The sequence below is a fragment of the Quercus lobata genome, chromosome 2 (assembly GCF_001633185.2).
Source record: "Quercus lobata isolate SW786 chromosome 2, ValleyOak3.0 Primary Assembly, whole genome shotgun sequence".
Classification (NCBI taxonomy): domain Eukaryota; kingdom Viridiplantae; phylum Streptophyta; class Magnoliopsida; order Fagales; family Fagaceae; genus Quercus; species Quercus lobata.
In genome coordinates, this window is record NC_044905.1 from 96434586 (window position 1) to 96446633 (window position 12048).

The window sequence follows — 12048 nt, forward strand, 5'->3', positions numbered from 1 at the left end:
TGTTCAACTCATTAAGGTCTAGTTCTTTAACTTACTCTCTACAAATTTATTATATTGGGTTCACTGGGCCAAGATCATACACCTTGGGTTTGGGCTGCAAAACGGGTCCTTACAGAAAATATTCCTAAACAAATCATAACTGATATGTAATATAGAGTTTAATTTAACTAGGAAAAAGTCCTAAAATGAAGGCGAAAAAATTGATAAATCCTAAAATAAGAAAAATTACATGAAAATATAAAAATTTAACAAATGGAAAAAATAGACCCAAACATTCTATTTTATATCACCTTGAATTTGAAGAAAGACTTTTGTTGTCATCATGTATAACCACATCATCGGTTACTTCAATGGAATATCATCGGCCAAGATCATACACCTTGGGCTTGGGCTGCAAAACGGGTCCTTACAGAAAATATTCCTAAACAAATCCTAACTGATATGTAATATAGAGTTTAATTTAACTAGGAAAAAGTCCTAAAATGAAGGGGAAAAATTGATAAATCCTAAAATAAGAAAAATTACATGAAAATATAAAAATTTAACAAATGGAAAAAATAGACCCAAACATTCTATTTTATATCACCTTGAATTTGAAGAAAGACTTTTGTTGTCATCATGTATAACCACATCATCGGTTACTTCAATGGAATATCATCGGCCAAGATCATACACCTTGGGCTTGGGCTGCAAAACGGGTCCTTACAAAAAATATTCCTAAACAAATCCTAACTGATATGTAATATAGAGTTTAATTTAACTAGGAAAAAGTCCTAAAATGAAGGGGAAAAAATTGATAAATCCTAAAATAAGAAAAATTACATGAAAATATAAAAATTTAACAAATGGAAAAAATAGACCCAAACATTCTATTTTATATCACCTTGAATTTGAAGAAAGACTTTTGTTGTCATCGTGTATAACCACATCATCGGTTACTTCAATGGAATTCCTTGAGTGGAAATCAGAACCTTTGTGACTTTCTCCTTTAAAGGTATGCGAAGAGAAATCTTTTTGGTCAAAATGTTTTGCCATTTTAACTAATTTGTACCAACAAGAGTTGGTGGGATTGTCGTCACTCAAAACAGGCCAATGTGAGTAAATGAACTTAAATAGATAAACCATGACTGAGGCCAAGGAAGCGATTCCTGCAATGAGGAAGAGGCCCCCAAAGTTGTCCACACCAAGACTAGGACTATGTGAAGGGATTGTAGTACTTTGATCTTCACATGTAGTTTGACTTGAAAAGTACTTCTGTTCAATGGCTCCAATTTTCTCTTTGTCTTGAGTGACATTCAAGATTGCCCTTGAAAAGTGAGGTACTAATGGAGATCCTTGTCGAAAGGCCTAAAGAAACATGTAACAAAATTATAGCATTTTGTTGAAGGGGGGGGGGGGAGAGATGGAATAATAGGCTTTGATCAATAAAATCCAATACAAAATCCTTGAAATTAAAAGAATAATAATTTTCTTCCTGGGAGAGAGAAACTTACAAAGCCAAATCCATCAGTTTTGTAGGTGGGTCCAGCCACAGTATATCTAGAGCAAAACTTAGCAAGGAAGAGCTTGATATAAGGAATTTCATCAAAAATAGCTGCAACCCCACCATTGTGAGTTCCTTTTGACAATGCTTCATGATACTCCTCAGGGGTCACATACGGCTTCAACTTTGACTCAGGGAAATCTAATTGTTTTATTAGAAGCCCCTTGACAAAGGAATCCTTTTGATATCCAACAAAATAGCCATTATTTTTAATCTCTTTTATGTCAATAAATGTAGGCTGCAATCTTTGTACTGTTAAGATTGAGGTTAGGCTTGCAGTATAACTTTGAGTCAGGATGAGTACCACGAAAATCCATATAATAAGCACAAATCTTGACCAATTATTTACCACGTTTTCCTCTGCAAGCACCATGAATTATTATTATAATACACATGCATAAAGAATATTCATGTTTTGAATTGAATTGAAGTAGAAAGAGATAATAAAATTTTGGGAAATATACACAAATCTTATGTGGTTTTCTTGAAAAACACATAATCCGCTTAAGGTTTTGAGTGTAACACTTAACCCCTCATGGTATTATTTTGTGCGTAAAGTAATACTTAACCCTAAAAGTTATTGGATGTAACAATAAACCCCTTGAGGTTTTTGAGTGTTACTCAAAACACCCTTTGGTATTGTTTTATGTGAAAATGAATCTCTAAATATGGACATGTGTCATCATATGAGCAACTCACCATTTATTTTTATGGATGTTTAATGATATACGCATAAAACAATACCACGTGGAAATAAGTGTTGCATTCAAAATTTCAGGAGGCTTATGTGTTGCAAAGAAATCATATAGGGCTTTGTATAGTTTTTCCTAAACTCTTTCTAGAGGATTGAAGAAAATTTACTATGAGCGAAGGCAAGTGTTGAGAAGGAGAACCAAAAAATCAACCCAAGTTGTTGCTTTGGAGGGCCTCTAAAGTCAGGGTTTACACGGTGTTCAAGAACCCATATTACCAAACCTGTAAAGATGAAAGCTACACCAGTTGTTAACCAAAGGGTCGAGCTTAGTGGCTTTAAGAAAATCCACAAGTTTTTGCTCACATCAACTTTCACCAAAACCACCATCAATACACCGGATTCTGTATAAGGCAATGTGAAATCAACATATAAGGAGCGATTTGACACAATTGTTGTGTCTCCAACAACTGCGTCGTACTTCTGCATTGAGAGAGAGGGAGAGAGAGAGTTATCAATTTATTGACTTTGAAAAAAGTAAAATGAGGTAATTAATTAACAGCCACTAAAAGTGAATAAAAATCTTATGTTCTACTTGAGTATTACATTTTATGCTCCACCATTCACAAGCCATCACATGTTTCCTTTTCTTCCTTATAAAGTAATAAAAATAAAAAAAAAAAAAAAAAAAAAAAAAAAAAAAAAAAAAAAAAGATATATGACATACTCTAACGGGTGGAGTATAATGTAAGATACTTAACGTGGAATAAAAAAAAATTTATTCGAAGAAAAAACCAAATTTATGAAGTATTGCAGTAGGTATAGCATAAACTGGAATAGTCATATAATGATATAATGTAACAAAAATTTTATCGCCTAGTGTCATTAGCAAGGAAAAAAAAAAAAAAAACTCCACCTGAATTTTAATTTGGTAAAGAAGTTCATCGTATGATCCATTACTCTGCCTATGTTTATTCGTGTAGGGAATAAACTCATGAGGAAGAGGGAAGGGTAATGCATCTTGTACAGCATGGAACACATCAATGGCGAACCCTGATATGCTTGGCTTATCAGTAGGCCAGTCCACTCTCAGGAATTCTTTAAAACCTTTTCTAACTGGAACCCCAATCCTTAACTTTGTCGGCTGCTCCGTTGTGTCTCCTGGCCAGATGGGTTGTTTAAGTTTGTCCTTTGATGTTGAGTATGCCTCTTTACCAGTGTAATTCAAATTTTGTGAAAATCCTCTCTGTCGGGTCCAATATCCAATAATCCTCTCAGTTTTTCCTATCACATTGAATATTTCAACGGCTGATGGCTCCAACTGTCCATTAACAAAATGAAAATTTCCACTTAGGCCTTGAAACGTAGTAGTTAGGATTGCATTGCAAAGCTTTGTACCCAATTCAAAAATGCCTAAAGTTGCAAGATCAACTTTACTACTGCTATCATTTTGCTTCAAGAAGCTAGAATGCACTATGCCAGCCTTCTCCACTGCAATTGCCAATGCCCAAACTGTATCATATGCCCATAATCCAAAGAGGTTTAAGCTAGTAGTACTCTTGCTCTTTGTTTTGATTGAGGTTAAATTTCTCCTCCATTTAATTTCAAAATCTTTAAGTTGTTTAGATGGAGGTATATATGGCCTTATTCCCAATACACCTTGCATTGAGTCCATGACCTTTGAGCCCATAGGATCTAGCAAAGATGATAACCCTTCTGTGAGGATCCATGCATACCCTTCACTCATCATTCCTGCATTCTTTGCAAGTGCAAAGAGTTTGGAGCCAAGTGAAGCAGCCATGTGAACAAGGAATATTCTTGTATGATTTGCCTTTAACTTTTCAAGCTCTTCACTGATTTCAGTATTATTTGAAGATGGTGGAATGACACTTCTGTAAGGCACCCGAGTGTCAATCTCTTGTAATGCGTCCATTAAATATGGAATTAAACCATTTCCATAATCTGTGTCTTCATAAATAAGGACAATTTCCCACCAACCAAAGGCCTTAACAATGTCTGATATGGCTCTAACCTGTGTGGAGTCCTCTTGGGTTGTGCGTATGAAAAACGGGTTCTGGGATGGAGAAAGAGAGGGACTTGTGGCTGAAAAGGAAATGATGGGAACTTGAGCTTTGCGGCCGAGTTCTAGCACAAACCTAGCTTGTGCTGAACTTTGAGGTCCTATAATGGCTTGCACTTCTTCATGCTTCATTAAATCCATTGCTAAATTTCATTTCAACAGTGAATGACTTAGAAAATGATAATTTTACTGGCAATGCAAGAACAAGAACAACAAAAACAATAATAAAAACCACAAAAAAATTATAATAAACATTATCATAACATGTTTGTTAGAATATAAGCCAATTGATCCAAGAGTCCACTGTACAATCTAAGTAGTATTGATAAATTACTAATTGTTCTAAAAGTTTATAAACTATTGGGAATTGGTTAATTTAATCATAATTCTAACAAGTATAGTATATCACTCCCTAATCCCTATACTCTGTGCTTCATATTATTGTACTTGTGTACTTCTGTATTATTCCTTACACCTATATGAAGGTAACTTTCTACAGTTTTACACAGTTCAAATATACCAGCATTCAATCTTTTCAATATTGTTAGCATGTTGGAATTGTGTATTTTGTGGACCAACATATCTGTTTGAATTTGATTAATTATAAGTCCATCCAAGGAGAGGTCACGAAGTTGATCACAACTACAAAACTGATACTTTACGATAAGAGATGAATTGTTCGTAGAAAGTTGAAGGTGCAAAATGAAATGCTGAGATTACTTCTATAACTAAACTGAATCAGACTGCACTTTCAGAAGTTTGGATAATTATACATGGAGGAGCAAAATTCCCCAGGGAAGCTTGAGATGCATTAATTAGTATAAGGAAGGACTATGATATGCATCAATTCAAAAAGTTCCTAGTCAAAAATTGAATAAATATCCTATATCTCACTATAAATATTTTACCTCATGCTGACTGTAATATATCATTTGATTTTTTTGTTATAAAATATATATTTATATATTATTTGAATTTTTTTTTTCATTTAAACTTTGGTTACATTATATGAAGACCGAAAAAATAGAAGAAATGCTGGGTTTTTTTTGGCTAAACAGAAGAAACGCTGGTTGTGACTTGTGACTGATAAGAGTAGGACCATAGATTTTTATTTTCATAAGCTTTAGTGTGAAAGAGGACTCTCCATTGACAAGACCCTAATAATAAAAATCTTCTTATTATGTGACTTTCAGCCTTGTAGGTCGCACTCACTATCCTAGAATACAATGTAAAATGTAAGACTTTTTTTTACTTTTTGAATGGATTATTGCCAAGATTGTCAATAAGTCTAGGCAGACAAAAAATCTAACAAATTCTGAGTTAGTGACTTGTTATCGGTAAGTTAAAAATTACATTAGTAATGGGTTCAAATAATAACCAGTAAAAATAGGTTGTAATAATTAAAAATTTATAAATTCATCTGATAATTCTTCAAGAATTTTTGGGTAAAAAAAAAAAATAAAATAAAGCATATCTGGAGGCATTTTATAACGTACCTGTAGATGCTGCAGTAATGACATCATCCCCAGAATCCTTTGTGAAGAGAGCAAGTCTGGTGTGATAGTCATAATTCACAGCATAAAAGTCATAGAGTGCCATGGACATGTAGCTCTCTGCCACTCTTCCCACTGGAGACTTCAAATCAAGAACTACACCTACTGGTATCACCTCCTTTGCGGCCATCAACAAAGGCTCATGACCCCAGAGGCTAAGACTGAGCAAGAGAGAGGGTAAGAAAGTGAGGAGGTGCTTTTGGTTTGCCATTGTCAAGCAAGCTAAGCTTTGCAAATTAGTTCCAAGAGGGACCACGTTAATTAGTACTTACTATTAATTGTTTGAAAATGCTTTCTTATTAAAAGACAAAATGGCTTTCGACGTTGAAGTTTCTGGGGAGCTGAAAGTTGACTGACTTGGCTTTTGGCTTTGAGAGATGAGAACCCCTAATTACGAGGAAGTAGTGGGATCCACCAGCTGTGAGGGGAGGACTATAGTCATCACACAAGACAAGTCTCTATTATGTAGTTTATCAAAAATACTGAATTAATTATGCACAGTAGGCCCGACAAGTGAGGTGCCATACTGCCATGTGAGAAAGAATACGAATTTTTCATTGAAATATTGTGCGGTGGTAGCTGATTTCTTTGTCAATGTCCCCTATCCATTTGATTAATCATTTGCATCATTACCTCAAAATCAAATTTCCTCTCTCTCCAAAAAAAAAAAAAAAAAAATCAAATATCCTCTCAGCCGAAGCAAGCTAGACCCCTTATTATTGTTTGGAATTATTGTAGACAGTACAGTTTTAAGACGTAACTTTGTGATAGAGAGTTTTAATCGAAAAAGTGATAACATGTTAAATTATAATATCTACCCACCTCGCATTAAATGCGTTGAAGTTTTAATTTTTAACATCTATTTGGTATCTAAATTGATATACAAATAAAAATAAAAAGGGCAAATTTTATTATCTTACTCAGAAATTTGGGTTAATGCCAGTTAGGTTTAAGACATTTTAAAATTAAACAAATTGATTCTTAAACCCATCTTAATTCTTAGATCTCGTTAGCCTCTGTTACTAGTTTACTATAAGTACAAAGTTTGAATACAAACTTGGTTATTGTCTAGGTTATAACTTTATTTAATATCTTTTTATTGAATGTAAATTTTGACAAATCTACCATTGGATTACTTTTTTTTCTTATATTTTTCATGCTTGCAAAATTTTCAGAAGATTAAAGATCAATAGTTATGTTATCAATTAATTCTTAAAATTACAAGTTTTTGTAGTCTAAAACTATACTTAAAGTTGAGTTTGATAATCATATAATAAATAATATTTGATTGACATAAAATTTGACATGTGTGTTAATAAGTGTAAAAAACATACAATCTAACAGTTAAATTTTCAAAATATGTAACAATATTAATTTTTTTAAAAGAAATTTTAGCCTTAAACTACAACTGAGTTTGTAGTCAAATTTTGTCCTTACTATAAATAACCATGGCAATATGCATTAACAATAATTTATTATATATATATATATGTGTGTGTGTGTGTGTGTGTGTGTGTGTGTAACAGAAAAAGTAACACAAATATATACAAAGACAAAAAAAAAAACCGTTATATGTAAGGCTGTAAACGAGTCGAGTTTTGTCGAGTAGTGCATGTTCAAGCTTGGCTCGTCAGGAAAAATCAAAAGCTTGAGCTTAGTTTGAGTTTGTGACAAGCCTAAAAATAGTGTTTGACCTTGAGCTAGTGGGAAAGTCAAAAGGCTTGAGCTTGGCTTGATTAATTAGTCAAGCCAAACTCAAGTTTAATATCAAGCTTAAACTCAAGCTTAGGTCAAATTTTTGAGCTTGAGATCTAAAAAAATTACTTTATTAAATGCTTAAATCTCTAAAATTAAGAAAAAAGAAAATAGCATTCTCATTTTATCATGCATCTAGTCTTATGATTAGCTATTATTCAAATTAATAATTTACATAATTAAATTCATTCATTCATCATTCCTTATCTACAGCTTCAGTTATTGTTCAAAATACAGTTTTTACATTCACGTTAGATGGTGAAGGACTGGAAAAATACCTATTTGTAACTATTATAAATGAGAAAATACTAACATATTTCATAACTTTGCTTTGGATAATTGATAAGGAAGGATCATATGTAGTCTATTTAATTATTTATTTATTTTTAAATGTAACTATTGTATAAAGTAGTTATCATTCAATTTAAAGGGAAGGAAAAAATTAAGGTAATATAGATAGTAGTCTCAAGTTGGCCATGCCATTATTAAGATATATAATGAGTATATTTAACTTACACATATAAATTTATAAATGAGTCTTTACTTGAATTGTTGTGTATCAAACCTAATAGCTCACGAGCTCGTTCGTGAACAAATTTTTTTGCTTGGGCTCGGCTTGTTTATGAAACGAGCCTAAAACTAAGGTTCAAGTTTGACTTATTTATAAACAAACAAACATGAACAAGCTTTTTATTGAGTCGAGCCTGAATTGTTCATGATCGGCTTGGTTCATTTACAAATCTAATTATATGATAGGCCAAGAATGTATTGACCTCTTGTGATAAATTAATTGATTAATTAGCCAAGTTTATTAATTAATCAAATTAACATGCAATGTACGTGACAGCACAAACAAATCACCAATTAACTAAAGTATGCAGCGGAAAATAAATTGACACGATAATTTGTTTACGAATGGGGAAAACTTACATGGCAAAAACCCCATCGAGTGATTTTAAGGTCACCATTCCCGAGAATCCACTATTATCAAAACAAGTGGTTACAAGTAAAGGAATTCAAGTACCTTATACCAACCTACAGTTAAACTCTTACCCCAATACCCAATTGGACTTGTTCTGTAGTGACAATCTCTCATTTTCAATGCACGGCTCCCAGTACGTGACTAACCAATTGCGCGAATCTCAGTACATGACTTCAATCACCAACTAGAGAAGGTTGTTGGCTGTAAAGTTCTTTAGTTCATCACACGATGAAGATTAAGAAGCTCCTTGGTTACAAAACCTTACGGTATACAAACACAGCAGCTTCTTCGCAAGAAAGAAGAACTAGAGTAAATTTTGTCTCCGATCACAATTTGCTTGAACAAAACTTTGCTCAACACTTGTGCAACTTGTGTCACTTTTGACAACCCTTAAAATAATTCTTATATATGTCTAGGGTTATGAGAAAAGAAAGCCCAAACATATAATCACGGATTGGATGAGAAACAAACTCGAAAATCTGAGTTTCATAAACCTCAACAAATACCCTATCTGTCGAGCTGCTGTTGAGCTGCTGTTGAGCCACGGGATTCAAACAGCTCTAAGTCTTGATAGATGCTAACTGTCGAGTTTTAATGAACAACACTTTTCACACTTGATTCTTGAGCAAACTTGCATGGCTTTAACACTTGAACTTGAAACCTTGTTTTTTGAAGTATTTAACACATCCTAGATCTACCAATTACAAGTAAAGTATGTTTTATCAAAGGATTATTCAATTACATAAAATAGTGACATATGTTCCTAACATTGAATCACATATGTCCTAATAATCTCTCCCTTTGGCAATCCGTGACAACCACAACAAACAAATGAGATATGAGAGAAGTCATAAATCACTCAACTGATCATACTCACTTGTTGAATACAATAAAATCTATCCTAACACAAACTCTTGAAAAATTTTGCAAGAAGAGAATTTATAGCAAGTAGATTTTGACAACTTGTATTTCTAAAATACTTTAAACAAAACTCATCAAGGCATCTTAGTGTGAAATAGAAATAATAGATTGCATACATAAAATAAGAAGCATGTGTATAAAGAGAGAAAAGAAACAACATATGTAAGGGTAGGTGAAAAACATACATCAATATATAAAGAATATAAGTACAATATATGTTAAAATGGTCACAAGACCCATGTACAAGAACAATGTATCTAAAAAGGAGAGAAAAGAAAAGGATACATAAAATCCTCACTACATCCCTCAATATCAACACTCCCCCTAACAAAAATCTCTTATACTAACTCTCCCCCTAACTATGACGACTCTCATAAGCAAAACTACTTCCCCTTTTTGTCACGAGTGACAAAGGGTAAAAGTGTCAAGTAGACATCTCGTTAGCTCTGGAAGAGTTAGCATCTCCATCATCCTCATCATCAGAAGCAGTAGCATCATCATCACCATCCTCATCCTCAGAAGCCTTGAAAGTAGGTGGAGGAGAAGCAACGAAACCACCCATAACCACCTAGCGTCTTGCAATTCAACCAACATGGGTGTTCACCTGACACAACTCATCACTGAGAGTGTCGAGGCGAGTATCCATGCGCTAAAGCTGCGCCATGATGTCCCCGAGAGTCATATCACTTGTAGAAGAAGAGAGAGTGTGGATGGAGCCAAAGGAGTGGGAGGAGCTGCTGACCTAGACCGCCTCGACTGAAATTGTGCCTCGCTCTGTTTAACGGTAGCAGCATCTATAGCACCCATAATAGAGAAGTGGTTGGACAAGGGAAAAAGAACAGAAAATAGCATAAAATCCTCGTGATAGCCGAAGGGAAGATAAGCTTATCACAGGTTGTCGAATCCCTATACACATCTATAACAGAAAAGAATGAAATGAGAAGGAAAATCTATACTAAGATGCTCTAAAAGTAAAAGCAAAAACCGAGCACAAGGTTTTGTAATAGAGTTATAATGAGATAAGGGATGTAAAACAAAAGTCATGACCATGTTAAGAAAACGAGGGCCTTTAACAAAGCCCGAACAGTAATGAACTGGCGCTCAGCCTAATTAGAAGGGTGCTCACAAAAAGAAGAAATAAGCTCGTCTTTAGACACGGTCTTAAGACAATCACAACCAGGGTAGTCAGGATGTTCTACCCTACGGACATGGAGCACATTGGATACAATATTCGGTGTGACAAAAATGTGTGTACCTTGAACGCGAGTAATAAAAAGAGGTATTGAAAAATCAAATCCATGCATGTTGGAATAGAACTTCTGGATTAGCAAGGATGGACAGGTGACCGGGACATCACATAATGACTCCCTTTCCTTACTATGGATGATAATGGGAAGGTTAGTGTCAGAGAAGTCCGATAAGATGACTTGGCGTTTAGAATAAATGCCTCGTCGAAAAAAATTCTCAAAGAAGTCCGATTTGGCCTTCTCATCATGGAACCGAACAGAAAAAGGTGTAGGATCAGAAGAAATGGATGCCCCAGAACAAAGAGGGTTCCGAGACGGAGTAGATTTGCGTTTGGGTGCCATAGAAGTAGACTAACGCAAACAGAAGAGAGAGAGAGAGGGAGAAAGAGACAATCAAAAAAGTTCCAAGCAGAAAAAATATATCAAAATATAGTGAATAGAAAGAACGTATACATGGGAATATATGAACATGTGACATGCAAAGGTAATTGCATCATGGGCTCAGTCCAATCCAATCCTACCAGCATACAATCAGATAACATATATAACACACATCTAAATGCATGAAAATATAGTTATAATGCACATGAGATGCAATGCATGAAGTTTTAAGATCACATAAGCATGAAGTTTTAAGGTCACATAGGCCAAGAATGTATTGACCACTTGTGATGAATTAATTGATTAATTAGCCAAGTTTATTAATTAATCAAATTAACATGCAAGATACATGGTAGCACAAACAAATCACCAATTAAATTAAGTATGCAGCGGAAAATAAATTGACACGGTGATTTGTTTACAAATGGGGAAAACCTACACGGCAAAAAACCCTAAATTTTTTTAAAAAAAAAAACCCAAAATCTAGGTCAGAATGCATGAACATGTATGATGAAAGACAAGAAAAAAGATCATACCTATGGAAATGCAAGCAAACAATCAAGGAAAGAGTAGGGAAGATGAAGTGGTTGAGTTGAGAGTGTTTGGGAGTGAGAGAGATGAGAAACTGTTGAGAGAGATCGAAGAAATGAGATTAGAAGTCACGATGCGCATATATATAGAAACCTCATAAATCTCGATCGATCGAGATGTATCGAGGAGCTATCAAGATTTAAAATGTGTCTTCTAGTTGTCGAGCTAGCTATCGAGGATCTATTGAGGATGAAACAACAAAATTCTTCACAAAGAAGCTCGATGGATCAAAGTAGCTGTTGATGAGCTATCGAGGGGACAAAAAGTTTCTCGATCAATCCACCTAGCTATCGGGAGGTGTTGA

General features: G+C 34.2%; 1 protein-coding gene across 1 annotated transcript; it reads right to left on the bottom strand.

The window, feature by feature from the left end:
- Positions 1 to 262: 262 nt before the first annotated feature.
- LOC115977371 (glutamate receptor 2.8-like) lies at positions 263 to 6178 on the bottom strand. The gene is made up of 5 exons (XM_031099197.1): positions 5811 to 6178; positions 3151 to 4457; positions 2405 to 2717; positions 1494 to 1903; positions 263 to 1347 (listed from the first exon to the last, which is right to left on the bottom strand). Exons 1-5 carry the CDS (start codon positions 6076 to 6078, stop codon positions 880 to 882), a joined length of 2766 nt encoding a protein of 921 aa, XP_030955057.1. The 5' UTR covers positions 6079 to 6178; the 3' UTR covers positions 263 to 879.
- Between the last annotated feature and the right edge of the window lie 5870 nt (positions 6179 to 12048).

What these genes read in the sequence shown, in the direction of transcription:
- LOC115977371 (XM_031099197.1), bottom strand. Translation starts at nt 6,078, where the DNA reads ATGGCAAACCAAAAGCACCTCCTCACTTTCTTACCCTCTCTCTTGCTC. An exon ending in CATTACTGCAGCATCTACAG is followed by an intron (nt 4,458 to 5,810) that starts GTACGTTATAAA and finishes AATGAAATTTAG; the next exon opens with CAATGGATTTAATGAAGCAT. An exon ending in AACACTTGCCTTCGCTCATA is followed by an intron (nt 1,904 to 2,404) that starts GTAAATTTTCTT and finishes TGGTGCTTGCAG; the next exon opens with AGGAAAACGTGGTAAATAAT.